Below are 27,234 nucleotides of genomic sequence, written 5' to 3' on the forward strand. Positions count from 1 at the left end.
GAGCCGCCTTTCAAATGATTAAATATAAGAAAAGCTGTACAATATTTACGAACGCAATTATAATAGCTTCGGTAAGCCATTGATCGGGTTTTCAAAAACTTTTCTCCTTTTAATAAAATATACTCCTTTCCATTTTCTCGTTTAATACAAAGTTCTGAAATTAAACAAAATTTATTTATTTAGTACTAATTTTGTTTGTAATTATAAAGTAAACAAAAAAAAAAAACACCAAAAATTAATGTATTTCAATAAAAGACTTTATTGAGTTTACTAAATAGTAATTCATATTATTTCCAATATATTTTTTCTAAATCTAATTGTAAACTAAATTTTTCATCAATTTTTTTTTTATTTATATAATTATGTCATAAATTTATTTAATGCATATTTATTTAAAAAAAAAAACCTCTTAGAATCCAGCATATTTAAATCGTTCTTGAAATACTTTTGGGGAAATTGTGCTTGCTGGCAAATCGGTAAACTTTCTTGGATGATTGTGTAGATTTTTTCCCAATTTTATGCCACCTTCCCATTTGGTAATGCATCTTGCTAAACATTTGTTCTCCGATAAACGTTTGCCATTTCCATCTGAACATATCCAATTGATGGTCGAACGAAAACTGGCTTCTTTTTTGTACATGTAGCCGTCAAATAGTAAATTATATCCATTCTTTTGATTGCGAAGAAAACCCATTGGAGCCGATAGAATCCAAACGCTAGTGGGGTAAACTGGAAAACATATAAAATCAAATAATTTGTTTTTTTTTTTATGTTGTATTCTTAGTTTTGCTTATAGAAATTTTAAGCTATAATAATATTTAGGAAACTGTTAGTGGTTAATGCCTGAATAGCATCTTTTTTTTTTTTTTTAAACATTTGTACATTGTATATTACTCTTTCTAACAAGATCGTTATATTTAAAATGGATTTTTCTTTAAGTTATTAGCTCTTTTTCGTTATATTCAGTTCGGTTTGTATTGGATTTGCAAACAAAATAGTTTGATGAGCCTGGCGTAAAACATTGAAAGACACCGCTTAGGACTTTCTTTTTGGCATCAATTGGTTTTGTGTCTTCACAGCTTCGATGCAGTTTCATTTAGATTGATTTCTCTTTATGTTAATTTAGTGACTTAAAATGATTTTTAAATTTCGTTTAATTAAATACAAACCTTATATTAAGCTCATGTGTGTTCTCTTAAGAAATAGAGCACAACTAGCTAAACAAAAAAAAAAAAAACAGATTACAGACTGTACTGAATGGAACCGAAACGTTGAAAGGAACACAATGACGAAAACCTTCGAATATGAAAAGTTAGAACAAATTCTTCTTTCAATCTCAATCTATTATTCTATTGCCTAGTTAATTCATTCTTACAACGGAAAGTTTGAGTAAGGAGAGTCTAAGCAAGTTGGAGGCAGAACGTTGGAAAAATTAAAGCAGATTTCCTCCAAAAGCATATATTGTATTTGATATTGTATATTGTATTGTATAACAAGTTACTCATACAAAAAAAAGTTACAGAAATTTCGGAGAGATATGAAAATATAGCAGCCAATCATCTGCACTTCAAGCGGCGGTGATTTTCAAATGGTTTAAAGTTTAAATAAGTGCCAAATGAAAGAAGTTCCACATGAAAATGAAAAGCTTAAGTTTAAAAAAAAAGGACATGTTCTATTAACGTTCTATTAAATTTCGATCCTGATTTTTGTGTGGTCAGTTCAAAGCTGGTGTATTAAGGTCTTGGAGATATTCCGAAACCACTCTAGCACTATGAGCTCATACTTTATAGTGCATAAAAATAAACCAAATCTAGGGGTAATTGGCACCAGAAACGTATCTTTTGGCACTTAACGAGTCTGACAAAAGGTACATACTCCGTATACGTGTTGTATGACCCACCTCTTAAAGGTTCGCGGGTTGACAGACAGATTTCAGAAAATCTGCAAATCAGCGTTAATGTATTTGTAGGCATTCAAATTATTTATTTTTTTTTTTTGTTATCAATCTACAACGTTATGAGAATTAAAACGTATCAGTATTTTTATAGGCCAGTCATTATATACATTTGGAAATGCAAAATGACCGAGAAAGCTAAATTTTGGATATGTTGTAGAGGATGCTTAAAAAAGCTTAACTTGAAGTTTTCGACCAAGATTTCCTATGAGCTTTTTCCGCCATTTTGAAAAAAAGGATAAAATTGGTTTTTTGACAATAACTCGGCTATCTGACGAGATGCGAAAATTTTACAAGGAGCTTTTTTGTAGCTTTTAACGAGTTCTACAATTCATGCATACACATTTTTTGTGTATCATGAACCGTTTTCGAGATATCGATTAAAAAATTCAAAAATTTAGGACATGCAATTTGTTTTTTGACATAATCTATTTTTGGGTGATGAATATCGTATTTTTATATTTTTTTTTGGACAAAAATTACGACTTCCAGCCGGCCGCAAAGTCGTTTAGTCCGCTCCCACCGCCAAGCAAGCCGCCCGTTCGGTTGTAAAAAAAACAATCATTCATGTTTTTTTTTAATGTTTATATCATTATATCAGTAACACATACATACAAATGTATGTATTTATTTAATAAATAATGAGAAGAAGATGGTAATGGTTTTTTTGTTACCCCAATTTTATTAACCCAAAATTTTGTATATACAGTATACCGGTTTTTTGTGCATTTTGTAATTTGCTTCAATCTCAATATTATTTAGTTCATCAAAATTGCAATTAGATCAGTGCCAATAATTTTTGAAAATAAAAAAATTATTAGCAGCATTTAGGATAAATGGTATATGAAAGCGGAAAAATAAATTGCCCACAAACTAATTGGTGGAAAGGGGGCGGGTGAATGCCTTGTTCGATTTCACTAGTCAAAAAGTTTTTTTTTTATAGAAATCAAAGTATACATCACAAAAATAGTGTTTTGAACGTTCAAAATTCAATATCTCAACAACTTTGCACGTTAGAGCTATTCTAATGCTAGATTGAATTTAAGAAGGTCAAAGGCCATTAGAAATGTATAATTTGGTTTCTATCTTAAATCGATCTTAAAAATCGTTTTTTTTTTTCAATTTTTCTCAATATTTTCTAAATCAAAAGTATAGTTTTTCCATACAATCTTAAATAAAAGGTTTTAATATAAGTAACTACATTCCAAGCTTTTCAAAAATCAAAAACTTTTTTGATTGACAAATAGGCTATTTTATCAAATTAAATTCGTCAAAAATCAAAAAATTAACTTTTTGCTCAAAAAACATTTAAAATACATAGAAAACATAACAAAGTAATTTTTAACCAAGATTTGTTACAATCAAACCATTTTGGTAAAAGATAAAAATAAAATATAAAAAAATCGTATTTTTTGCATTTTTTCAATATTTTTGAGATTATATAAATAAAATGGTTTTAGTAAAAGTTATGACACTTTTATTACCCACAACGTTTGCATTTAACTTTTGTTGATAGGAGGTCTACTTTTGACAGAAATCGTAAAAAACCAAGATTTTCGACACCAACACTTTTTCGCCCACCCACCCTTTTCCACCAATTAGTTTGTGGGCAATTTATTTTTCCGCTTTCATATACCATTTATCCTAAATTTTCCAACCACCCATATGCTGCTAATTATTTTTTTAGTTTCAAAAATTATTGGCACTGATCTAATTGCAATTTTGATGAACTAAATAATATTGAGATTGAAGCAAATTACAAAATGCACAAAAAGCCGGTATACTGTATATACAAAATTTTGGGTTAATAAAATTGGGGTAACAAAAAAACCATTACCATCTTCTTCTCATTATTTATTAAATAAATACATACATTTGTATGTATGTGTTACTGATATAATGATATAAACATTAAAAAAAAAACATGAATGATTGTTTTTTTTACAACCGAACGGGCGGCTTGCTTGGCGGTGGGAGCGGACTAAACGACTTTGCGGCCGGCTGGAAGTCGTAATTTTTGTCCAAAAAAAAATATAAAAATACGACATAGTAGGTCTGAATGTGGGCTACAATTTTTATGTTTATAATTTTTTCGATATTCATCACCCAAAAATAGATTATGTCAAAAAACAAATTGCATGTCCTAAATTTTTGAATTTTTTAATCGATATCTCGAAAACGGTTCATGATACACAAAAAATGTGTATGCATGAATTGTAGAACTCGTTAAAAGCTACAAAAAAGCTCCTTGTAAAATTTTCGCATCTCGTCAGATAGCCGAGTTATTGTCAAAAAACCAATTTTATCCTTTTTTTCAAAATGGCGGAAAAAGCTCATAGGAAATCTTGGTCGAAAACTTCAAGTTAAGCTTTTTTAAGCATCCTCTACAACATATCCAAAATTTAGCTTTCTCGGTCATTTTGCATTTCTAAGCCGTTTTTTCCGACATTAATAAAATATAAATTAATAAAATAAGGATGCCACATGCAAGCTCCCATTTCAAAAGTTCCAACCCTACTTTTTGTCAAATTCGATCTTGTTTCTTAATCAAGATTTTGGGGGGTAAATTGAAGAAACAAATTAAATGTCGTTTTATGTACAAAAGGCCTACAAAACGTACATAGTCCTGTGTAATCTTTTGACACTCTGGGAAATATTGAAATCTAAATTTTTCTTCTTAGAAAATTATTACATCCATCATTTTAAACTTTAAACCATATTAAACTTTTTTTTGTGTATTTCAAATTTAAGCTTTATTTATTTAACTGAAGGTATAAAAGCCAATAGGAATTTCCATATAGTTATCTTCCTTGGCAAATATCAAGCTTAAGTTCTTTGAGAAAGAAGACAGTTGCTCATCGGTTCCATCGACTGCGTTGCGGCAATCAATCCATAACCCATAGAATACGTAAAATGACGGATTGCTTTTTTTGAAGCTCACTTAAAATACCTAGGTTTGTTCGATTGCTGAATGTGCCCTAAGAAGTTCTGATATTTTCTGTTGTTAACCATTGTTATCTTCACTAATGAACAATGAAAGTTCACAATTCATTAAAGCGGATAAGAAAAGAACACAGTTCTGATTCGCGTCAGTCGGACTCCGTCCGATCCGCACGCAACGGATTCTATGGGTTGAACCCTTCAGGTACTTAACTGTATTAATACTGTTTTCAATTCACTCAGAAAGATACCACTAAATTTGCACTGATGAAATAGATTATGCAGTGGTTTGGCCTTTAAATAGTACCAGAATATAAATTTAAGCAGAAAATTTGGTGAATAAATCTTCAAGTAAAAGGGATTCATAACACTTTGTTTAAGAGTAAAATAAGCAGCAAAACATTGTATAATGGATCACATTAGAAACTCTTTTCAAAATGAAAAGAAGAGAACTCTCAATTTACTGAGTTTTTGCTTCACTATTATTATTTCTGTTTACGTGTGAAAATCCATGAACAACAAAAATGTCCTTTGTTGATCATGTACATGAATGATACGTGAATGGATAATAAAATAGGCATATTAACTGCTGAATTTTTTGTAAAAACTTGTGGTTAGACAAGTTACGAATAAGTTAATAACAAATAAAGATTCATTGCTCTGAAAATTTCAAAGATTTTATAAAAAAAAAAAAAAAACTTGGACTTTTATTTTAGACTTCTTTTTATATTAGATTTATTAGATTAATGTACCAGTAAAACGTAACGTACAACGATATTTACATATGTTTTTAGTAATAATTTTGAAATAACATTTCTTTTTTAAATAAACAAAAAGTACCAACAAAAAGATATAGATTGTGCACAGTTTATGTACGTTAAATTGCTTAAGTATCTAAAACTTAATATTTTAACCTCTTGTTATTGTTACTTTTTGGTTTATAACATATTTTAATATTAATTCATTAAATTTCACTCAACGGCTCGTTGTTCATAGAAATCTCTTCAATATCTTCCATCTCGTCAATTTCTTCATCATCTTGATAAACAAAATCCATTGCTTCTTTATTACGACTTGGCACAACCAAATGCGGTTGATTATATTCAATAATTCCGTAACAAGCCTTACTTGTAACAATTACATGTTGTTTTTGTACTAAATTATCTTTGTTTCTCGATTTAATAGCTGAAAATACACCTCGTCCCCATTCGATTTTTTCCGTTTCCTCACCATGAGTATGTCGACCAATAACTTTAGCCGTATTATCTTCTGGTCGAAATATTACACGAGCTTTGCATTTGAATTTGGTACTGCGCAAACATCGCCAATATTTGTCGCGATTTTTTCGATACAAAAAGTTGTCGAGAACAATTAGGGGATGTCCACGTTGACTGTAGATAAATTCGATTTCTAAAAAAGGAAAAGTTATGAATTAGTTTTAATTATAATTTGCCTAGTTTGGCAGAAATAATAAAATATAATAGGGGAGTATAAATTAGGAATAATGACATCCCAATTTATAGCAGTTTTAAAGAAGTAATTTGACACTACTTTAAATAGCGACAAACTGTTATAACGGTTATACATTTAGACATCTTTAGCACAGTCAATTAAAACACAAACAAAGTTCAGTATTTTGGAATATTATTTCAAACATTTTTGTCTAGAGCTTTTCAGAAAACCCATTTGTAGTATTTGTATTTTTAAAAAACTAGTTTTGTCTAGAGTTTATGCGAGGAGCTAAATGTTGTAGAAAAAATAAAAATTAATTTTTGGTCCTCTATCGAATGGTTTAAATCTGTGGCAAAAAGTTATAACAGCATAAGTCACTTTTTGGTACTTTTCAGGATAGCGTTTTGAATGTTTTTAAAGTCGTTTTTCTTTTACCTGTCATTCATAAACCAGTTAAGATTAATATACGGAAAAAATATGGCAGACGGAACCGCTTTTTTATAAATCTTTTTATAAGTAGTTTCGCATAGAAATAATTACTATTATTGTTATTTTTATTATGCTCGCTAAATTTTGAGTTACGCAACTTTGCTTCTCTTATTTTTAACTAATCGGACCCTCAAGTGTTTGCAGAGTGTTTTTTTAATTGCTGATTTTTTTTTTTTTTCAATTGTATGCTTGGGCTCACACAATATAGACTTTCTATAGAACTATAGTTTAGTTAGGTTAGGCTGCTAGTATGGGCGCAAAGTCAGCAAACTAAAAAGTCGATATGAAAAAATTTAGTTTGAAAGCAATTTTGTAGCAAAACAAACTTTTTTTTTGTTGATCGGCCGATACTTAATCGATGTAGTGTACGCTCTCTCATATATTTTTATACTGATCATGACTAGTCTATCGGACGATAGAAAGTCTGTACGGTGCGGGATTCTTTTTGTTCCGCAACAAATATTTTGAATTTCTACCAATTTTTTTTTTTGTTTTGGGTTTTTTTTCAAACGTAAAGCTTGATAGCTATTTTTAACGTATTTTATTTATTTTTACTTCTAAATTTTAAAATCGCCTGGTACGTATTTTAAATCATAACTTCTTTTAAAGCTGAAAAGAATGTAGAGTTGATACCTTGCCTTTTCAATCAGCCTGCTGTGTAAAGATTCAAAGAGTGCTGTAAATAATCTAGAGAAATTTCGGGTAAGGCTCGTTTTATATAGTTTGATTAAGCTAATTTTCATTTGTAGACTTTTCTTGAAAGCAAACTCAACACGTTTTCCATGATAAAACTGGTCATCAAAGGTTTACATTTTTTGAATGTCCATCGCTATCCACCAAATTTCTCAGAAAACTGCAGAAAACCTCTTTCCAATATCGATCTGTAATTGATTGTCGTCATTTTGGAGCTTTGGAAATACAGCTCTTCAGTACCTTAAAACATTATCCCACCCACAGTGAGCCTGAACAAGTTTAAGGTTGACCTAAAATGACGACAAAAATTAAAGATGAGGCTTTGTTCCTGAAGGCCTCAGCAATAATAATCCGTTTTTACCAAAATCGGATTAGCTTCCTTTTTGGAGATACCCCCCGTAAACGTGTTTTTTTCGAGAAAAATTCATATCAACGCAAGGCTCGAGTACGGTAACTTAGGCGCCGAGAATTGAAAACGGTTTTTAGTAGAGGTATTCAATACAATCATTTTTGGTTTGGGAGGGAGGGTCTATGTCCCCCCCTTTAGACGGGAGGGGCAGTTTTCTAAAAAATCAAACAAAAAATTATTAAAAAACAATGGCAACACTTACAGTTATGAATGATACCTTTTTCAAAAGCTAGAATTGTACACTTAATTATAGTTTTTTAAACCAAGTTATTTTAAACATTTATTTTCGAAATAATCGATTCCAAAGTCAACAATTGTGAAAAAGAAGTTTAAAAAAATACATTGAATACTATTTTTGTCAAGACTTTGGGTTTCATTACGGGAAAAATTGATAAAGTTAACTACCTCAATAAATTCCTTATCAAATACTGAAAACCATATGTTTTTATGCCTTTTAGTTTTTGAGATAATTGAAAAATAGGAAAACTACATTTTTTATCAGGCTCACTAATGAGCGTTCTGGTACCACACTGGTACTAAGAAATTTTATTTTTAAGATCCAATTTTAAATGGAAATAAAATAAATTCATGGAATCGAAGTAGATTAAGCACAGTACTTTTTAATTTTTGATTTTTGATAATGGCAAAGCAAAATAGTCAAGAAAATAAAAATAAGATAAAGAAAGTAGTTTTCCTATTTTTCAATTATCTCAAAAACTAAAAGGCATAGAAACATATGGTTTTCAGTATTTGATAAGGAATTTATTGAGGTAGTTAACTTTATCAATTTTTCCCGTAATGAAACCCAAAGTCTTGACAAAAATAGTATTCAATGTATTTTTTTAAACTTCTTTTTCACAATTGTTGACTTTGGAATCGATTATTTCGAAAATAAATGTTTAAAATAACTTGGTTTAAAAAACTATAATTAAGTGTACAATTCTAGCTTTTGAAAAAGGTATCATTCATAACTGTAAGTGTTGCCATTGTTTTTTAATAATTTTTTGTTTGATTTTTTAGAAAACTGCCCCTCCCGTCTAAAGGGGGGGACATAGACCCTCCCTCCCAAACCAAAAATGATTGTATTGAATACCTCTACTAAAAACCGTTTTCAATTCTCGGCGCCTAAGTTATCGTACTCGAGCCTTGCGTTGATATGAATTTTTCTCGAAAAAAACACGTTTAAGGGGGGTATCTCGAAAAAGGAAGCTAATCCGATTTTGATAAAAACGGATTGTTATTGCTGAGGCCTTCAGGAACAAATCCTCATCTTTAGTTTTTGTCGTCATTTTAGGTCAACCTTAAACTTGTTCAGGCTCACTGTGCACCTTCTTTGATGTGCCATCTTTGAAGATATATTTTCTCTTTTCTTAAATCATGGTAATAACAGGTGTACCCATCAGGTCCATCCAAATTAAATAAAAAAAAGACAACGGTATGCCACTGTCGATGTAACTAACACGGTAAACAAACGAACTTGAGTTCCTGCCTTAATTTTACTTTCGGAGAGTATTCAACCTGTATCAGATGTTAGTTTAATCCGCCTTTTCTGACATGTTGTTGCTTTACTGGGTCTTTTTTTGATGTATTTTTTCATGCTTCTCTTGGTCCTTAACATAGCTGTATGAAATTATTTCTTGAACAAAGCTCCCGAATACCCTTTTACTTGATTTAAAACATGGCAACAAGTAGAGGTATTGTTCGTAATCAAACGTCATAAGAGTTTCATTTATCAGCTGAACACCAATTTATTTTTAATGTTTTTTTTTTGGGTTCGTTAATTTACGGCCAATTTCTTCACATTAGTCCTAAGCCAGCCTAGTACCCGGTGTCTAGCTAGACCAGGTCCTAGCTCTAGTACTCGGTCCTAACAAAAAGTTGGTACCTGAGCATTTCTTCACATTTATAGGACCTGATCTGAGTTCACAACGCGGTCCTAAGAAATAATTCGTATAAAACTGGTATAATTGTCATTTTGACAACATTTTGATGCTTGAAATATTTTATTTTGATATTTCAGCAAATTTTACAAAATATTAACAGACAAAAAACAGTCCATTTTTAATGAAATAACCATTAAAATTATTTAAAAAATATTGTGATGATTGGAGAAGAAGAACAACAAGAAAAGAAGATAAATCCTATCAAGAACCTTCACAATCAAGAACGAAGAGAATGTCAAGATTTTGTTCATAAGTGCCGGCAAGCCTGATAGCTAGTTCACCAACGAATCGTAGCTAATTCAATAACATGGGAAAGCCACAGATAAAGCAGTCACCGACCGAAAGAAAAACCATGTTAAAATAAGTAATTATTTAAAAGACAGTTTGCGTTGAGGATGTTCATAACTCAATAAAAATAAATTTTTTGAAAACTGAATGTTTATTGTTTTGGTGCAGTTTTGTTTTATAGCAGTCATTGGGCGAATCTAATGAAGACAATTTTGATCATAGTCTGCAATACTAGCTGTGTTTTTTTTTTGGCATTACTATCCTTATCCGCAGTTGGCGTTTAGATGTTTTACAAAAACAACATGCAGCTGCCGATATGAATAGAAGCTAAACCAAGCTGCGGATAGCTATGCCAACAAAACGCCTACTATTTGTAAATAGAAGACATTTTGTGTTGGAAATTGGAAGACAGATGTCGGACGGCCATCACTGATACCACTGCCCGTAAAATAGTGCCGAAAGATGATATTTTGAGTTAAAATTGTATGCAGGTGACTTCATTTATACTTTCATAAACTGTGGTTTTCCTATTAGAAATGGTTAATTTTCTGCAAAGCAAACGTTTTTATTTCATAATAATTTATTCAAAAACTGCATTGCTATTGTGATATATCTTTAAAAAAAAAAAATTACAAAATTAGAATAAAAATCAATAAATTCGAAAATTACACATTTCAAAACACACCAAAGTTCAAAAATGCTCATACAATTTTAAAATAAATGCAAAAACTCAATAAGATTTGAGTATTATCGTCGCTAGACTGTCGATTTTTAGGTTCTAACTTTTACGAAGTCCTAAGTAAAACTCGGTACCAATTTGACAGTACTAGGGCTTAGTACTTGTGTGAAGAAATCACTTGGTACCGATTTGAGTACTAACGATTGGTATAATAACCAGGTCCTAGCTAAATTTTGAGGAGCTAGCTATTACCGAGTCCTAAGTAGTACTCGGTCCTAAATTGACAGTTCTAGGGCTTAGTACTTGGGTGAAGAAATGAGTTGATACCGATTTGAGTACTAACTTTTGGACTAGGACCGGTACTAGCGCTAGGACTCTGTGAATAAATCGGCCGTTATTGTCTTAAAACTAAAAACATCGTCTTTTAGCAATTAAGCCAGGCAACTACCTGTTCGGCACCGCGTATAAATTAAAAAAACAAGAACACAATTTGTCTAGATATTTTGTTACTTTATTTGGTAATTGTTAAAATATTTTATTTATATACAACACGTATTTAACAAACATACAATTTTGAAATACGCATATCTATTTTGCTTAAATGAACCATAATAAAAAGAGATTCGAGACCGACTTGATTGTAAATATTACGGACACGTAATTACTATCAAATTAAAGTTATAAATTTAAACAAAAGTATTTGTATGGATATGAGATAAAATTAAAAGGAAGCATATTAATTGCCTAGTTAGTTACTCAATAATTAAGCAAACGTCGATGTTTTATTTTATCAATCTCAGGACCATGGTTATGCCGGTTAATTGCTCTGGTTGAACCAAGAGGACACTCTGGTCGGTATATAACGCGAGCTTTACATTTATGTGTTTTACTGCGCGAACACCTCCAGTATATATCACGATCTTTCGAATACAAAAAGTTATTCAAAACAAGAAGTGGATTTCCACGTTGACTGAAGATAAATTCGATTTCTAAAAAAAGGAAAAGTCATGAATTAGTTTTAATATAGTTGGCCTAGTTTGGGCGAAATAATAAAATATAATAGGAGAATATAAATTAGGAATAGTGACATCCCAATTTAAAGCAGTTTTAAGGAAGTAATTTGATACTTTGATACTTTTAATACCGACAAACTGTTATAAGTGTTATACATTTAGCAATCTTTAGCACAGTCAATTGCAACACAAACAAATTTCAGTATTTTGAAACATTATTTAAAACATTCTTAGTTTCATTCTTAACCCTCTGTCTTAGAGAATATAATATATGGAGTGCTTGTGCTGTTAGTTCCGTGAAGCTTTTATAGAGGGCTCTAGTTTCTTTAAGTTTTTCGATGAGAGCATGCCTCCATTTTATTTTCATTTGATGGCTGTCATCAACAAGAGTGTTTATTTACAGCTGCGGAACCGGACTCGCACTGAAAAACGAAGGCAGCGACCCCTATCCATGCATATGGCGTTACAATGTATTAGGTATAGGAACAAGCACTCCATATATTATATCCTCTAAGCCCTCTGTAGGCACACCTCTTTTTTGTGACGTGATAGGCACACGGGTGCGAATTTGGTTTATACTTTTTCATGTCGCTGGAACTTTTTTCGGTCACAATATTTTATAGAGAATCAAGTATGAAATTGATGTAGAATATTCCGAGATATTCGAATATTGCATTCACAATTCCGAAAAGAAATATTTTCACCCTTTTAAAGAGACTTTTTTGTGACCACTTTTTTGAAAAATCGTAATTTTTTTTATTTTTGTCCTGCCAAATTCGCACCCGTGCCCCGACAGTGGGTTAAATATGGAAGTGGACTAAGTCACTTTTTGCATGGTTTCAAGAAAAACTAATTAAGTAATTTTATTTAAGCGAGTTAATTGTATTTCTTTTTTGAAACAATTGAAAGGAGTAATAAACAAGTCTATTTACTGTAATTTTCCGTTCAAATGAAGTCTAACAATTAAATTATAGTTATTTGAATGCTAGTTTTAATCGTTTTTTTTTTAGCAGTGACTTAGTCCACTTCCATAATTAAGGGCACATATATAAAACTGTGTCCACATTGTGATGATCAACACGATTGATCAACAAAGTGGAGGAAATGAAGACGTGTTGTTCAACTTTTGTTGACCCAAACGCAACCCGATTCAAGTCGGTAAGATCAAAGAATGTTGCGAATGTGTTAAATGGCAGTTGAATTCAAAAATGACAATGGGAGAGAAGAATGCTGGTCAAGAATTAAAAAAAAAACAGTATTGATTGACATAATATGGACGAATCTTCAAGCTGCGTCCATATCATGTCGATCAACACTGATTTTTAAATTGTTGACCAGCACGCTACTCGTCCCCACTCTCAGTTAAGTGTGAACGTGTTATTTTTCATGTTGAATGTCAGTGAAACGTCGTTTTTTAATTCAACTGCCATTTCACATTCAAAAAGCTGGAACATTAGCAACATTCTTTGATCTTACCGATTTCAATCGGGTTTGAGCAACACGTTCAAATTTATTTCACTTTGTTAATCAAGCGTGTTGATCATCACAAAACAACATAATGTGGACGCAGCTTAAGATTACTAATCGATATCATATTCCTTCTCTAATTTTGAACGAATCGGACCCTCAAGCGTAATGCGGCTAAAAAATACATTTTTGTTTTTTAATGTGCGGAGGTTTTAAGCAAAAATTATTTCAATTGTATGCTTAGAGCCCCCGCACACTACAGACTTTCAAAGGCCTCAGTTATAGCTATCAGTAAAATCCTGCAGTAAAAATTGAAACATCAGGAATCTGAAATGTTTTACTGATGAGCGATTATAGCTATCAGTTAATTTACGTCATTAAATTAAATGCTTATTTTTTGAATGATGGCATGAACACTAGACGCATTGTTTCTTTTTGAAAAAAATTAGTTAAAATAAGCTTTCAACTTATATCATCAATATTTTATTCAAAATAGAGGTTTAAAGTATTCAAAATAGCTAAACACATTTTTTACTGTTGGATTTTACTGATAGCTATAACTGAGTCCTAACGATAGTTAAGTTGGGTTAGGCTGCTAGTGGACGAAAAGTCAGAAAACTATATAGTCGATAGGAAATAATGTAGTTTGAAAGCAATTGTGTAGCAAAATAAACTTTTTTTTGTTTGTCCATGTAGTGTACGCACTTTATATATTTCCATACTGTTCAAGAGCTCGACTAATCTATCGGGCGATAGAAAGTCTGTAGTGTGCGGGGTCTGTTAATTTATTTTTGTTCCGCAATGGATATCTTGAATATCTATCAATTTTTGTTTTGTGTTGGATTTTCCTCAAACGTAAAGCTTGATAGCTGTTGTTAACAGATTTCTTTTATTTTAACTTCTTAATTTCAAAGTCGCCTTCTTATACATATTTTATTGTCTTCTACAGTACTGGAAAACTTTATTGCATCCATATCATTATCTTATCGTTTTTGAGTTGCCATCTTTGAAAATATATTTTGTCTTTTCTTAAATTACGGAAATCACAGCTGTACCTATCAGGCCCGTCCTCATTCGGTTGTTGTTTTCTCACAGAAAATATTTAATATCACACGGTGGTGAACAAGCGAACTTGAGCTCCTGCCTTAATTTTACTTAAGGAGAGTATTCAATTAACCTCAACCAGCTGTCAGCTCAATCCGCCTTATTTTGGTGTATTTTCCATGCTTCTCTGGGTCCTTAATATAGCCGTTTAAAACAAATAAACCCATACTTGTGGATTATATGAAATTATTTCTTGAACAAAGCTCCCAAATACCTTTACTTGATTTAAAACATGGCAACAGGTAGAGCTTTTGTTCGTAATCATTAGAGTTTCATTTATCAGAAATACCAATTTTTTGTTAAGGATTGTTAAGTGTCCTAAATCTAAAAACATCGTCTGTTAGCAATTAAGTCAATTGTGTTTGCTTCAAAAAAAATTAAAAAAAAAAACACAAGAACACAATTTGTCTGGATATTTTGTTACTTTATTTGGTAATTTTTTAAATATTTCATTTATATACATACAACATGTATTTAACATATATACAATTTTGAAGTGTATCTATTTTGTTTAAATGAACCATAATAAAAAGAGATTCGAGACCGATTTGATTGTAAATATTACGGACACGTAATTACTTTCAAATAAAAGTTATAAATTTAAATAAAAATATTTGTATGGGTATGAGATAAAATTAAAAGGAAGCATATTAATTCCCTAGTTAGTTACTTAATAATTTAGCAAACGTCGATGTTTTATTCTATCAATCTCAGGACCATGATTATGCCGGCCAATTGCTCTGGTTGAACTAGGAGGACACTCTGGTCGGTATATAACGCGAGCTTTACATTTAAGTGTTTTACTGCGCGCACACCTCCAGTATATATCACGATTTTTCGAATACAAAAAGTTATTCATAACAAGAAGTGGATTTCCACGTTGACTGAAGATAAATTCGATTTCTAAAAAAAGGAAACAAAACGATGAATTAATTTGAAATACAATATTGAACCCAATTAAACTGAATGATATCTCTGCGAAAGTAATACAAAAAAAAAAGTAGAAAGAAAACATTTTTATATTTGTAGTTTTAAAATTAAAAATATTACACATTTTATATATATTATATTTGTTTGTACCGTTTCGATAAGTTCTTTTCTTTTTATAAATATAACAAAACAATAATTAAAAATACGAAAGATACCCATCATCTGGATTATGGGAATGTATATGAGATTTGCCAATTATTCCATTTCTCATCACAATCCGGCCATGGCAACCAGATTTGAGACATCTCCAATACTCACAGCCAGAGCGATAGCTTCGCTCTCGGCGATACTTGAACCCGTTCAGCACTAGAATGGGTTTGCCCCTTTGGCTTTTGAGGAATGTGTGACCGCTGTTGGCCATAAAGTCCCATTTCATCACATCCGGTCGATCTGTAAGCGAGGGTTTTGTTTTATAAAAATTAAATTTATTTGTTTGTGAGATAAGTTAAGTTAGAAAGAAAAAAAAAAACTAGCAGGTATGTTTTTTATTGAGTGATTTTCTTTACAAATATTTTATTTTTTAAAAAATTTGTATTTTATCAAAGAAACACATTTTTATATTTTGTGAACAATTTAAAAGTTTATGATAATAACATGAGACTCCTGCGTTTTGGTGTGAAAACTGCAAAAGAAACATTTTAACTTTTGATATAATATTGAAGAAAAAAAAACTTACCCTTTTTACATCACTCACGTGAGTCACACTAAATATACACTTTTATCATCAACTCATTTAACTTAACTTCATGAAACTGAACATTTTCCAGAAGTCGTCACCGTTTCTTATCTATCGGTTAAGAAATTAAACTCGAATACTTTTTAAACGAAACAAAAACAGTTACGGAATGTCTTTAAAACAAATCATTAAAATATTGTAATTAAAATAGATAATAAAATAATACTTAAAATAATATTATGTACCAAACCTGATTATTTTAAATTTTTAAATATATATCTAATGTGTGTGTTTCTTTATTATAATCACAACACTATAATTCAAAATTTTCTATAAATTGGGTACCTAGGGTAGAGTTGCCTATTTTCGGCCGTCTCCAGTTTCCGGCCACCTTTCCAAATTTTCCCTCGCATGCTGTTCTAACAAATAAGAAAACAGCATAAGAACAAAATTTTAGAATAAACCCTATGAAATCCCTAGCTATAACGATTTTCCAAAAGGTGGCCGGAAACTGGAGACGGCCGAAAATAGACAACTCTACCCTATACAAATTATTTTACTAATGCCCTGTCTTTTTTTAAAGGTCTTAAACTCAAAATCTAAGAACGGAATTAGTTTTATTCGTATGTCCACTAAGCTTGACAACTTTCTTTTAAATAAAAAGTTATAATTTTGATGTCGTTCAAACGCGTTTTCGGATTCGGATTAGTTTAACCGGTCGAGTTGTTGAATTTGTTTCCGTTTTGATGATTTGGCCAGACATTTCGATGGAAACGGCCGCTAACTGCGTTGTATCTTGGTTCCAGTTTTTTAGCATAGAACAATAGTTTTACGTAGCCCCATAACAACACTGGGATGTGATGAGAATTTATGTAGATGAAATTGTGTATCTTAAAGTACATGATAGTTTTTTTTAACTGGCCAATCTTGATTGACAAAGGTCAATGTGCAAGCCAGCCTTGTAATACTTGAAACTACGGAAAAAAAAAGATGAAGCACAAGAGGATAATAATTTCAACTCTTAAACTAAAAATTTTCGATTCTATTATGTATTGGAAAATTAGAACCTACACGGTTTTTCTTTCAAATATGAATTCTAGCTTATTGAGTTTGTAGGAGGGAAAATTTGGGGTTCGTCATGAAACCAAAAATTGCAGTGGAACGAAGGCATTTCTCCACCATATTGAAAATTAAGCAAAATGTACATTTATTATTAAAATAGGTACATCATCAACAGAGAAGTTTTGACATACAGACATATTTGAGATATATAGATGTTAAAACGATCTGTGCAAAAAAAGACACACAAAATTACTTTTTCGTAACTTTTCCGTTATTGTAATGTTGGTTTTGATTGCAACCATTGATTTTTTTTTACATGAAGGGTATACAGTAATAATATTTTCTTTTATTTCACGTAAATCATGAAAATCTGAAGTGTGCGGGTGCTCTAATACCTGCTGACCACTACCGTAGAACCGGGTGATTTTGGCCTGGCGGGTGACTTTGACTTTGATATGGACACTTTTTTAAAAAATTGTTAATATATGAAGGACTTGTCTGATTTTTTCCAAGTTTCTTTGTAAATTCGTATAATTTGATGAATTAAAAAGTGATCATACTAGCTTCATTTAATTAAAATTAGATATTCATTTATACTAAAATTTAGTTTTCTTAAAAATGCTAAAAAAAAAAATTACCTGAAAATGTTGGATGGTTTGAACATGTTGCAGAAATAGGATTGCAAAATGACTTTAACTCCGTTATGTGTATTGTTTTGCAAGTTGAATTACTTTCATTCTACCCTTGTAACTATTTCATACAAATTAATTTTAATTTTTTTATAAAAAATGCCATATGGTAGGGTGACTTTGGCCGGGTGGCCAAAGTCATCCTCTTAATTTTTGCACTAGACTTTGTTTTTATATATTGGTATATTATATTGACAAAACAATATAATTAAAATGTTATCAGATCATACATATCAATATTTGGCAGCTCAACAACTAGACGTAGCCTTCTTTCGACCTCTTAAAATATTATGGAGGAAAACCTTAACAGCGTATAAGATGGCAAACTGGCAAAACAAAACAGTGCCGAAAGATGTGTTTCCTAGGCTTCTAAAAAAAAGTCTGGGAAAGCTTACATGAGAACGACAAGGCAAGGGAAAATGGAAATGGAATTTATCCATACGATAGGCAACAAGTTTTAAGTAACCTCGACAAAACTGAATCAATAACAGATAATACTTCCAGCAACATGATGAACCTTAGCGATTCAGTATTGGACTATATGAAGAGCCTTCGGACCCCGGATACCTCAACCAGGAAGCCAAGAAAGAAAAAAGTTAACACTGAACCAGGTGCTAGTGTCACTATGGCGGACTTCACATTATCGTCGAGCGTTTTAACACATTCTCCCAATGTAGATGCACCCGATGATGCCACTGAAGAAATGTCCACGGATCAGCCCGGCCCCTCAAAAATAAGTCACAGCCGGAAGCTTTTTTTTACGTCGGCTGCATCTTAAATGTTGATAACGATGAGGTTACAGTGTCATTCCTGCGAAGAGGTGCTGGGTACAGCTTCATATACCCAGAGAAAAAAGACGTTGCACAAGTCACCAAAAGTGATCTGGAGAAGAAACTTCCTGTTCCAACGGTTGATTGCAGAGAGAGACTATTTTTTTTCCATATCCTTTGAAGGATATCAAAATGTATGCTAATTTTAAGGTTTTTTTTTTAATCTAATAAAAACCGACAATTCTGTGTACAAAAATAAAAACAATACCCACATGTTTAAAAAAATTTGCTCTTTCATTTAGGCTGGGTTAGACTGACGTGCTACTTGTAGTTGAACTGGAAATATAGCAAACGTCCTACCGGCCAAAGTCACCCGGAATGGAGGGTGACTTTGGCCACCCATATTTTGGCATTTATCTATAGAACTGTCGGACAGATTTCTTCAAGATTAATCATACCTATAGAATGAGCAAAGTAGGTAAATTGGTTGAAATCTTCATTTAAAAAAAAAAATTATTGCAGAAGTTATTCACATTTGAGTTTGAAAACGTGCCAAAGTCACCCGGTTTTACGGTAGTTCCGCTAGGCCAGGAAACGTACGTGCTGAACTAAAAGGCTAACGCAGGCTTTTATAAAATCGAACGACCAAACAGAAGTCCCAATTCGTATTTTAGTGCTACCGGAGGCACATGGAAATTGTGTGTACCATGATCTAAAAGAATAGGGATTTCTGTAGGAGTAATGAAGGGTAATATCTTTTTAAATTATCTAAAACTAAAACAAATAGTTAATGGTACTGTTTGACTAAGGGCGATTTTTTTCACTATTGTATAACTTGAAGCAAACTCTCGATTTTGCTAACTTGAGAGTTGACTTTAACTCGAGAGTTCAAACGCAAGTTGTAATTTCTTTTTATTCACTTATTATTTTCTCTAGTTGAAGATCTAAATTTGGTCAACTTCAAGTTTGAAAAATATCCCTGGGATATTTATGAAATATGAAACAAAAACTGTCAATTATTTAAACTAAAATTTGAATCTGTCATATCCATAGCATATTTGTATTTTTTTTTTGTGTTTAATTTTTCAATTTTTGTTTGCTTTGGAATATTAATTCGTTGACACAATAACTGCCAACAAAATTTTGACAGAAAAACGTCAACTTGGAGTGAATAAAACCGAATTCGGAAGTTGAGGATACAAATTCTCAAATTATGTTCAACTCTGAGTGACAAAAAAATGGCCCTAACAGCCCTATGTTCAGGAAAATCTAGCCACCTTTGATAAGTAATGAAAAAATGACTGTCTCCAGGTCCGGAGGACGCGACAGAGCCATTATTGTTTCACTATGCGCAGGACACTGGCCAAAAGAAGAACATGCAGCTTAGTTCATCACAAAATACTTACTGTCATGGACATAATCGCTGACTGACTGTCTGTCAGACATAATGGCAATGTTTTTCTTCCGATGATTTAATTCGAGGTTTATTTATGAACATTTTACATTAGCATTTACTTCAGCCTGAAAGATACTTGAGATTTTGATACTAGGCCCAAAAATATGCACCTGCACCTTCCGCTGTTCTCGACCCGTCTGTATACTATTTTATGGCATTTTCTTTAAATGATTCACCTTACCAAGGTGTATTTTTTTTTTTTTTTGATAAAAGCTAAAAACTTCCTGTAATTTTGCCCACTGCTTTTTGGCAGTAACACCGTAATGTGCTGCATTTTGGGGATATCAATTTGGTGTCCTACCAATTTCGCAATTCTAAGGCTTTCTCTTTTAGCCAATGCGCTGTAGGCTGCCCGGCGAAGTCGACTAAAAGTAAGCTTCTGCTGTTGAGCCTAAGCTTGTATGTCTATCCCAACCTTAACTCTAGTCACCACACCACACTTGCTTAACTTTGGCCTTGTACGATAGCTTATAATAGTAATCGTATGCCGTAATCTGGGGTCGAACTACGGCATACGTTCGTTAACGTATTGACGCATTATGTCCCTATCATTTTCTTCTGATTAAATAGAGAGAGCAATAGTCAAAACGTTAACGAACGTATGCCGTAGTTCGACCCCTGGTTTTGGCTTTTGGGAGTTTCGGTTGAACTTGCATACTTCCTCTCCTCCATATTTTTCTTAGCTTCTTCCCGAGACATATACCTACATTGCCACAGGAATAAACTATACCATTTCTGTCCACTTCACTAAGCCCATTTCGGTATAGTGAGTCGTTTAGACTATTGGAGCTCCGTCTTTATATAGAAGATAGATACTCCTGGCTGCAATAAATCCAAAAGACACAGATACATCACCCTGCATAAAGGGAGACAGTTCTTGGTCATAACCAGGGATAGGATGTTGTGGAATTTGCCTTTTTTTCTTGTTAAGCGTACGACATTATAGATGAAAAACAAACACGTTTCAAGTCCCCTTCGTGCCAAATATATGTATTTATTTTGCCTTTTCTTTCGTTATTGCCTTTTTGTGCCTTTTCTCTTGTTATTGCCTCTTTTGCCTTTTCCTAAGTTTTTTTTTATCTTTTTAGCGTCTTTAAGGTGATGCCTGCACACAAAACACTCAAATATACAAACAAGAAGCTTATAGCCTGTTTTCACTACAGCTCAAATGAGATAATTTCGCAAATTAGGTCTGTTCAGATTTCAAATTCAATTTTTTTTCAATACGATTTGACATTCGAAATGAGATAATTTGCGACATTCTAGTGAAAATAGGCTTTATAAGGGTAATAGCCTGTTTTCACTAGAGCCCAAATGAAAAAATTACGGAAATTATCTCATTTCGAATGTCAAAATCTATAGAAAAAAAATTTGAATTTGAAATCTGAACTGACCTCATTTGCGAAATTATCTCATTTGGGCCCTAGTTAAAACAGGCTATTACTTACTCAGTATATTACTTACTCAATATAGCTATATTAGAACTTCACTAATTACCCCACACAAACAAAATTCGAGTGAAAAGATCTACCTATGCAATTATTGTTTGTCTGCTATTGCTACCATTTATTGTCTTCTACGTTCTATTGCGTGGCCGACAACCGACACGTATCAGGGTTCAAAAGCTAACTTACTCAATTTACAATACTCGATTGAAGATGTTCTCCAGATTTTGGACATAATCAAGAGAGATTTGGAAGCTGCGAAAGGGGCAGTCGCAAAAGATGTTCTTGAGAAGTACAGATCAGTTTTTTTTTTTTGGCAAATAAAAGACTCGAGAGAGTTGAACAAATAAATTGCGTAATAAATGGGAACACAAATCAAGAGCTCCTGGCAAATGTTCAAGTGGGTGATGTCGTGTGCTTTAATTGGGCTCCAGTCGTCTCTACAGATGTAGAGAGATCTTTAAGCTCCTTTAAAGCACTATTAAGAGACAATCGCGGGCGCTTGTTAACTGAAAAATTTAAAAAACTCATGATTGTTCAAAATTACTACATTTAATTTTTATATTTCATTCATAAATGAATTTTTATGCCTTTTTGGGAGTTTTATTTTGCCTTTTTTAAGTTTTAAGGTCCACAAGATCCTATCCTTGGTCATACACTGCGCGTCACTTGAATAGAAACAACATTTTTTCTTTAGAAAATAGGGATTGGCGCTTTGGTGAGGTAACTTAGTAGATTTTTGGTTTTGCATTTCCAAAGAGGAACTTTTAACAAACAATGTTGGAAAAACAAAAAACCCAAAACAGAAAGCTTATGGCTACTAGTTGCGTTTTTTCACATTACTTCACAAAAAACAGTGTTTTTTTTGCGTCACTTGAATAGAAACAAGCTCTTAAATTAGATAAAAATGATGAAAAATCATGGACAACACTAATTTTTGTGAAGCAGTATTAAACATTGACATTATTTGCACATTATATCCAATTGTGGGCTACGAGCTACCATTATGCACCACAGAAAATGCATAAATAGAATTAAACATTGAAAATGCACTTGTACTGTACACAATCGGGGACCTAGTTGGAGAAAGTGACTATAGTGTTTGGTAACTTCTTACAAATTAAGAAAATGACATTTTCTATAATTTAAGGTTTGAATAAGTGAAATAAACTTTCGTTTTCATCCGGAATGCATCTGTTTTGTTTCTATTGCGTTGTTTTTCTCTGAACTATCCTTGTGCAATCTCTAAGAGGGTTGTTTTTCCACGTTCCTAAACTTCCCAAGAGCTTCTTCCATTATTTCTTTGTAAAAGTTTGCATCTTTTTTCAAAGCGTGAAGCTTCAATTTTGCTATTGCACATCATAAAAACAAAGTGTATTACTATAACACATTTTAGTGCCCTTTGGTGGCGATGCGATAAAAGTTATTCTTTCATAAACCAATGAAATAGGACTAATATTAACGTGGTCCATCTGAGTTGGTATGTTTTCCTTTAAAAAACCACTCTTTACCTCACTTCTTTTCAGTTCGAATGCAACTATAAAATAGTTAACTTTTTTGTAATCTTAGTAGAACTTAAAATGTTGTTATTTTGCATTTTGAGGCTTTTTAAATGTTGTGGACCTTTTATAACTTCCATGATGGAACAAACCAACACATTACCACCGCACTAACACCACGTTTTTGACCGATTTTAGCGGCAAAGTGAAGGAAATTGCTGCTAGTTTTTAAATTATTTTTTTCTCTGCGCTTGATTTGGGTCTCACCTGTCTTATTTTTATATTCAATCACTAGTTTACGATATTTCAAAAATATTCTCATGCAAATTTGGCAAATTTTCCAATATCTTTCGCGATTTTGCATAGTGCAAGTGCATTTCCAATGTTAGCTGCTATTTATGCATTTTCTGTGATGCCTAATGGTAGCTCGTAGCCCACAATTGGATATAATGTGCAAATAATGTCAATGTTTAATACTGCTTCACAAAAATTAGTGTTGTCCATGATTTTTTGTCATTTTTATCTAATTTAAGAGGTTGTTTCTATTCAAGTGACGCAAAAAAAAACACTGTTTTTTGTGAAGTAATGCGAAAAAACGCAACTAGTAGCCATACGGTTTCTGTTTTGGGTTTTTTGTTTTTACAACTTTGTTTGTTAAAAGTTCCTCTTTGAAAATGCAAAAACCAAAAATCTACTAAGTTACCTCACCGAAGCGCCAATCGGTATTTTCTAAAGAAAAATTGTTGTTTCTATTCAAGTGACGCGAAGTGTATGTTCAGTATGTTCGTGAAGTTCAACCTTATGCACTTAGAAATATGAATGATATGAGACTGCCTAATTTTATAACTGCCAGAGCTCAAAATTCCCTTATATACAAAGGTTTTAAGATTTTCAATAAATTACCGAGCCATGTAAAATGTGAAACAAATATTAAAAGAATTAAGAGATACATTGTGGAATTTGTAAGACTGAAATATTAATTAAGTATTTATAAACATATTTAAATTTTAAAACTTGTCAATTGTAACTAAAGCCTAAATAATGTGCTAATAAAATATTTATCTATCTATGATCGTGTCTTCTATTTTAAGATCAGTGAGTGCTTTTTCAATTGCACTATTATGGACATTATTAAATGCTCCTTCGATGTCTAGAAATGAAGCAAGGGTGTATTCTTTAACCGCAAGTGACTTTTCTATTGTTCCAACACGTTAAGAGCGACGGCTCTTGATTTTTAGCAATATGAGTTAACAATTGTATAGCCATCGCGCTGTGAGGTGGAAAGTACAACTTTTCAATGTTAACCTTCCAATTGGGTCTTCGTTTATTGAGCCACCATGCGATACAGCTTTTGACCACTATCTTAACCTACAATGGACAGACGAATTAGACAAATCCCGTTCAAAAACTTTGATTTCAAAGTTCTAGATTAATAGAAACTATTGTATATATAACTTATTATCTACTTGACTATAAAAAAAAAAGCGTCTTTTATTATAAACACTGATTCAAAGCAACAATCTCTTAAGTCAGTCAGTTCCTTCACTAAACCTAACGATCTACGATGATTCATTTCTCAAAGCTAAAAAAAACTAAGTTTAGAATTTATAGCAAAGAAAGCCAAATAAATAATTGAATTTAAATGATTCATCCAACAGCGATAAGACAAGTTAACAATAAATCTTGTTTCCCAATTTGGCCTACCTTCTTTGGGGGTCATTGTACTATAAGATCTATAGCTTTTCTACAAGATTGTACTAACTTCACTTGACCAGAACTTATTCTAACTTAGGACTTACCGATACATGATTTTTTTTTAATTTATTGGATAATCCAATTGTTTTAAAGAAAATAAGAATACAAAAAAATGATATTTATAAATAGAAAAACTATTTATGCTCGTCTTTTCTTGTTTTTTTATGAAAAAAACTGGATGTGAGTTGTTTCACTTTGTTTCCCCGATGATCACTTTTTAACACATTTCTAATAGAAAACTTTATTTATATAAAATCACAATAAAGTAGTTATAAAAATAATTTCAACAATAATTTGTAAACAAACATCAAAAAAATAAAGAAAGAAAGAAAGAAATCAAAGCCAAAAAACGTTGATGACTGGGAGCACAGAGGCGGTTTGGATTGTGGATTAAAATTGTGCACAATCGGGAAGAGGGTATGCGCGCGAGTTGTGTAAAAAATATATTATGTAGGCTTCTTTACAGGTTCACACATCACGACGTAGCTATTTTTTTTTATTTATAAAACAATATCAAACACATTTTCCTTTATCAAAACTATTTAACATTTGACTGCCATTTTATTTATTTCCATAAAACATTTTCTGTAAATTTTAAGAAAAGAAAACACATATTTTTATTATTTTTCAATTTGCTTGCTATTTTCATTTTTTATGACAAAAATGAGACTCACTTGCACACGGCCATTTAATATGCCAAGGGGATAAAATAAAACATTTCGTTTAGCTCAAGCTCTATCACATTTTCACAATGCACACTAATTTCATTTTAAATTCACTTAAAATTTCATTGATTTTTCTGCTATTTAAATATTTTTTTTTTGAGGGAAAACAATATTTTAATAAACAAATTGGAGAGAACACAATTTTTGTAACGTCAACGAGAAATGCGGCGAAATTAATTTTTTTTTACTGTTGAAAATTGGTGGTAGAGTGGACAAAAAAAAATAAATTCCACAGCCAAAAATGGGGAAAATGTACTAGATCTACGGCGTCGTTGAATATATTGTGGTTGGCCATCTAGATGTGAATGAGGGTAACTTGAAAGGCGTCTGATTTGATTTGAAATATGTTCAAGGTATGAACTAAATTATGTTCCTGTTACATTTAAGCTCTAAGGTAAAGCCTAGTACTTTGTATATAAAATCTATAGTACTATCATGAAGTGAAATTTTTTAGTTTGTTCGCTACACCCCAAATGTCAATCAAATACCTGAGTGGTCGCGAGGGCGCTTAGATCGAATTCAATAATGGGAGTAAGGAGATGAGATATACATTTCTGTTTGAAATTTGACATAGTTTTTAGTTCGTTCTCTAGCTGCTTACTATTTTGGTAGCGCTGTTTTTTTTTTTTTCATGATAGTACTATAGATTTTATATACAAATGCCTAGTACGCTGCTGAAGCGAAGACAGAAAGAAGAAAAAAAAATTTCTATACAAAATTTTGTTAACGAAATCCTGAAGGGAAAATTTCGTTTTGCTTTTCGTTTTTCAGTACGCAGCTCTAGCGAAAAATTGGAGAGTTTTCACTCATTTGTCACTTACTTTTTTCTATCCTGTGCTGACGGTTTTTTCACTTTTAATTCATTTATTTCTTGCTTTAAAAATTATTTTCTGTTGATTTTTCTTGATTTTAAATTAATTTTGAATTTTTGAGTACTCGATGATATTTTTTCGTTAACATTTTTGTTGTTTGGAGACTTGAACATTTTTCATTTCGCATCAGTAGCGTACCAGGCTTAAGGACGTAAGTGCCTGGCTACACGGTGATTTTTCAATCGCCAAAGCAATGAGTTTGTAGGCAAGAGGGATGATGATTGAAGGGGGAAGATGCTCACGAAGGGAACTGAATTTTCTGAGGGCAGTACAGTATGGAATGTCAGATTACTCGCCTGATATTTTCGTGGCGACTTGAGTGTTTATTGGTAGATTATTGACACTCATGCTCTTCGGAGGTGCGTTCTTTTTCTAACAATAGTTAACTATTGTTAACTATCGTTAACTTTTGTCGTTCCTAAACTACATAATAGTTACGATTTGTAACTATTTGACAGATGAACATCGTTCCTAAACTCGTTTTTAAGTGTCAAATAGTTACAAATCGTAACTATTTCCAACTCACCTCCATGATATGAGTTGAACACTCATGAGATTGTTGATGTGTCAAAGTGGATGTTTTGTTTACAAGACCAACTTAAGGATTTTTTTCTTTTGGAAATAAGCGGAATAAAATGAAAACAAAAACAGAGTTTTGTAATTTTATGATGCAATAGAATTTATTTTGACTAAAAAACAATTATTTTTGTTATAATTATGAAAATATAAATATTTTCAAAACAATTTTTTTTTTGGTGTTTCACAGTTTAACAATATCTAACAATAAACCGATAGGTTTTTGAACATGCCCAATGATTTGTAAAAAATCCAACAATTTCTAACAATGACACATCAACAATATTT

General features: G+C 31.9%; 1 protein-coding gene across 2 annotated transcripts; it reads right to left on the bottom strand.

The window, feature by feature from the left end:
• LOC129915359 (uncharacterized) lies at nucleotides 1–26,049 on the bottom strand. 2 transcript variants are annotated; one of them, XM_055994859.1, is made up of 3 exons: nucleotides 25,448–25,886; nucleotides 407–729; nucleotides 1–154 (listed from the first exon to the last, which is right to left on the bottom strand). In XM_055994859.1, the coding sequence occupies exon 2, from the start codon at nucleotides 692–694 to the stop codon at nucleotides 410–412; it is 285 nt and encodes a 94-aa protein (XP_055850834.1). In that variant the 5' UTR covers nucleotides 695–729; nucleotides 25,448–25,886; the 3' UTR covers nucleotides 1–154; nucleotides 407–409. The 2 variants fall into 2 exon arrangements, 1 of the variants encoding a protein (XP_055850834.1); XR_008772283.1 differs by lacking the exons at nucleotides 1–154; nucleotides 407–729 and adding an exon at nucleotides 24,984–25,358 and having other exon boundaries at nucleotides 25,448–26,049.
• Between the last annotated feature and the right edge of the window lie 1,185 nt (nucleotides 26,050–27,234).

Source organism: Episyrphus balteatus, chromosome 3, assembly GCF_945859705.1.
Source record: "Episyrphus balteatus chromosome 3, idEpiBalt1.1, whole genome shotgun sequence".
Classification (NCBI taxonomy): Eukaryota; Metazoa; Arthropoda; class Insecta; order Diptera; family Syrphidae; genus Episyrphus; species Episyrphus balteatus.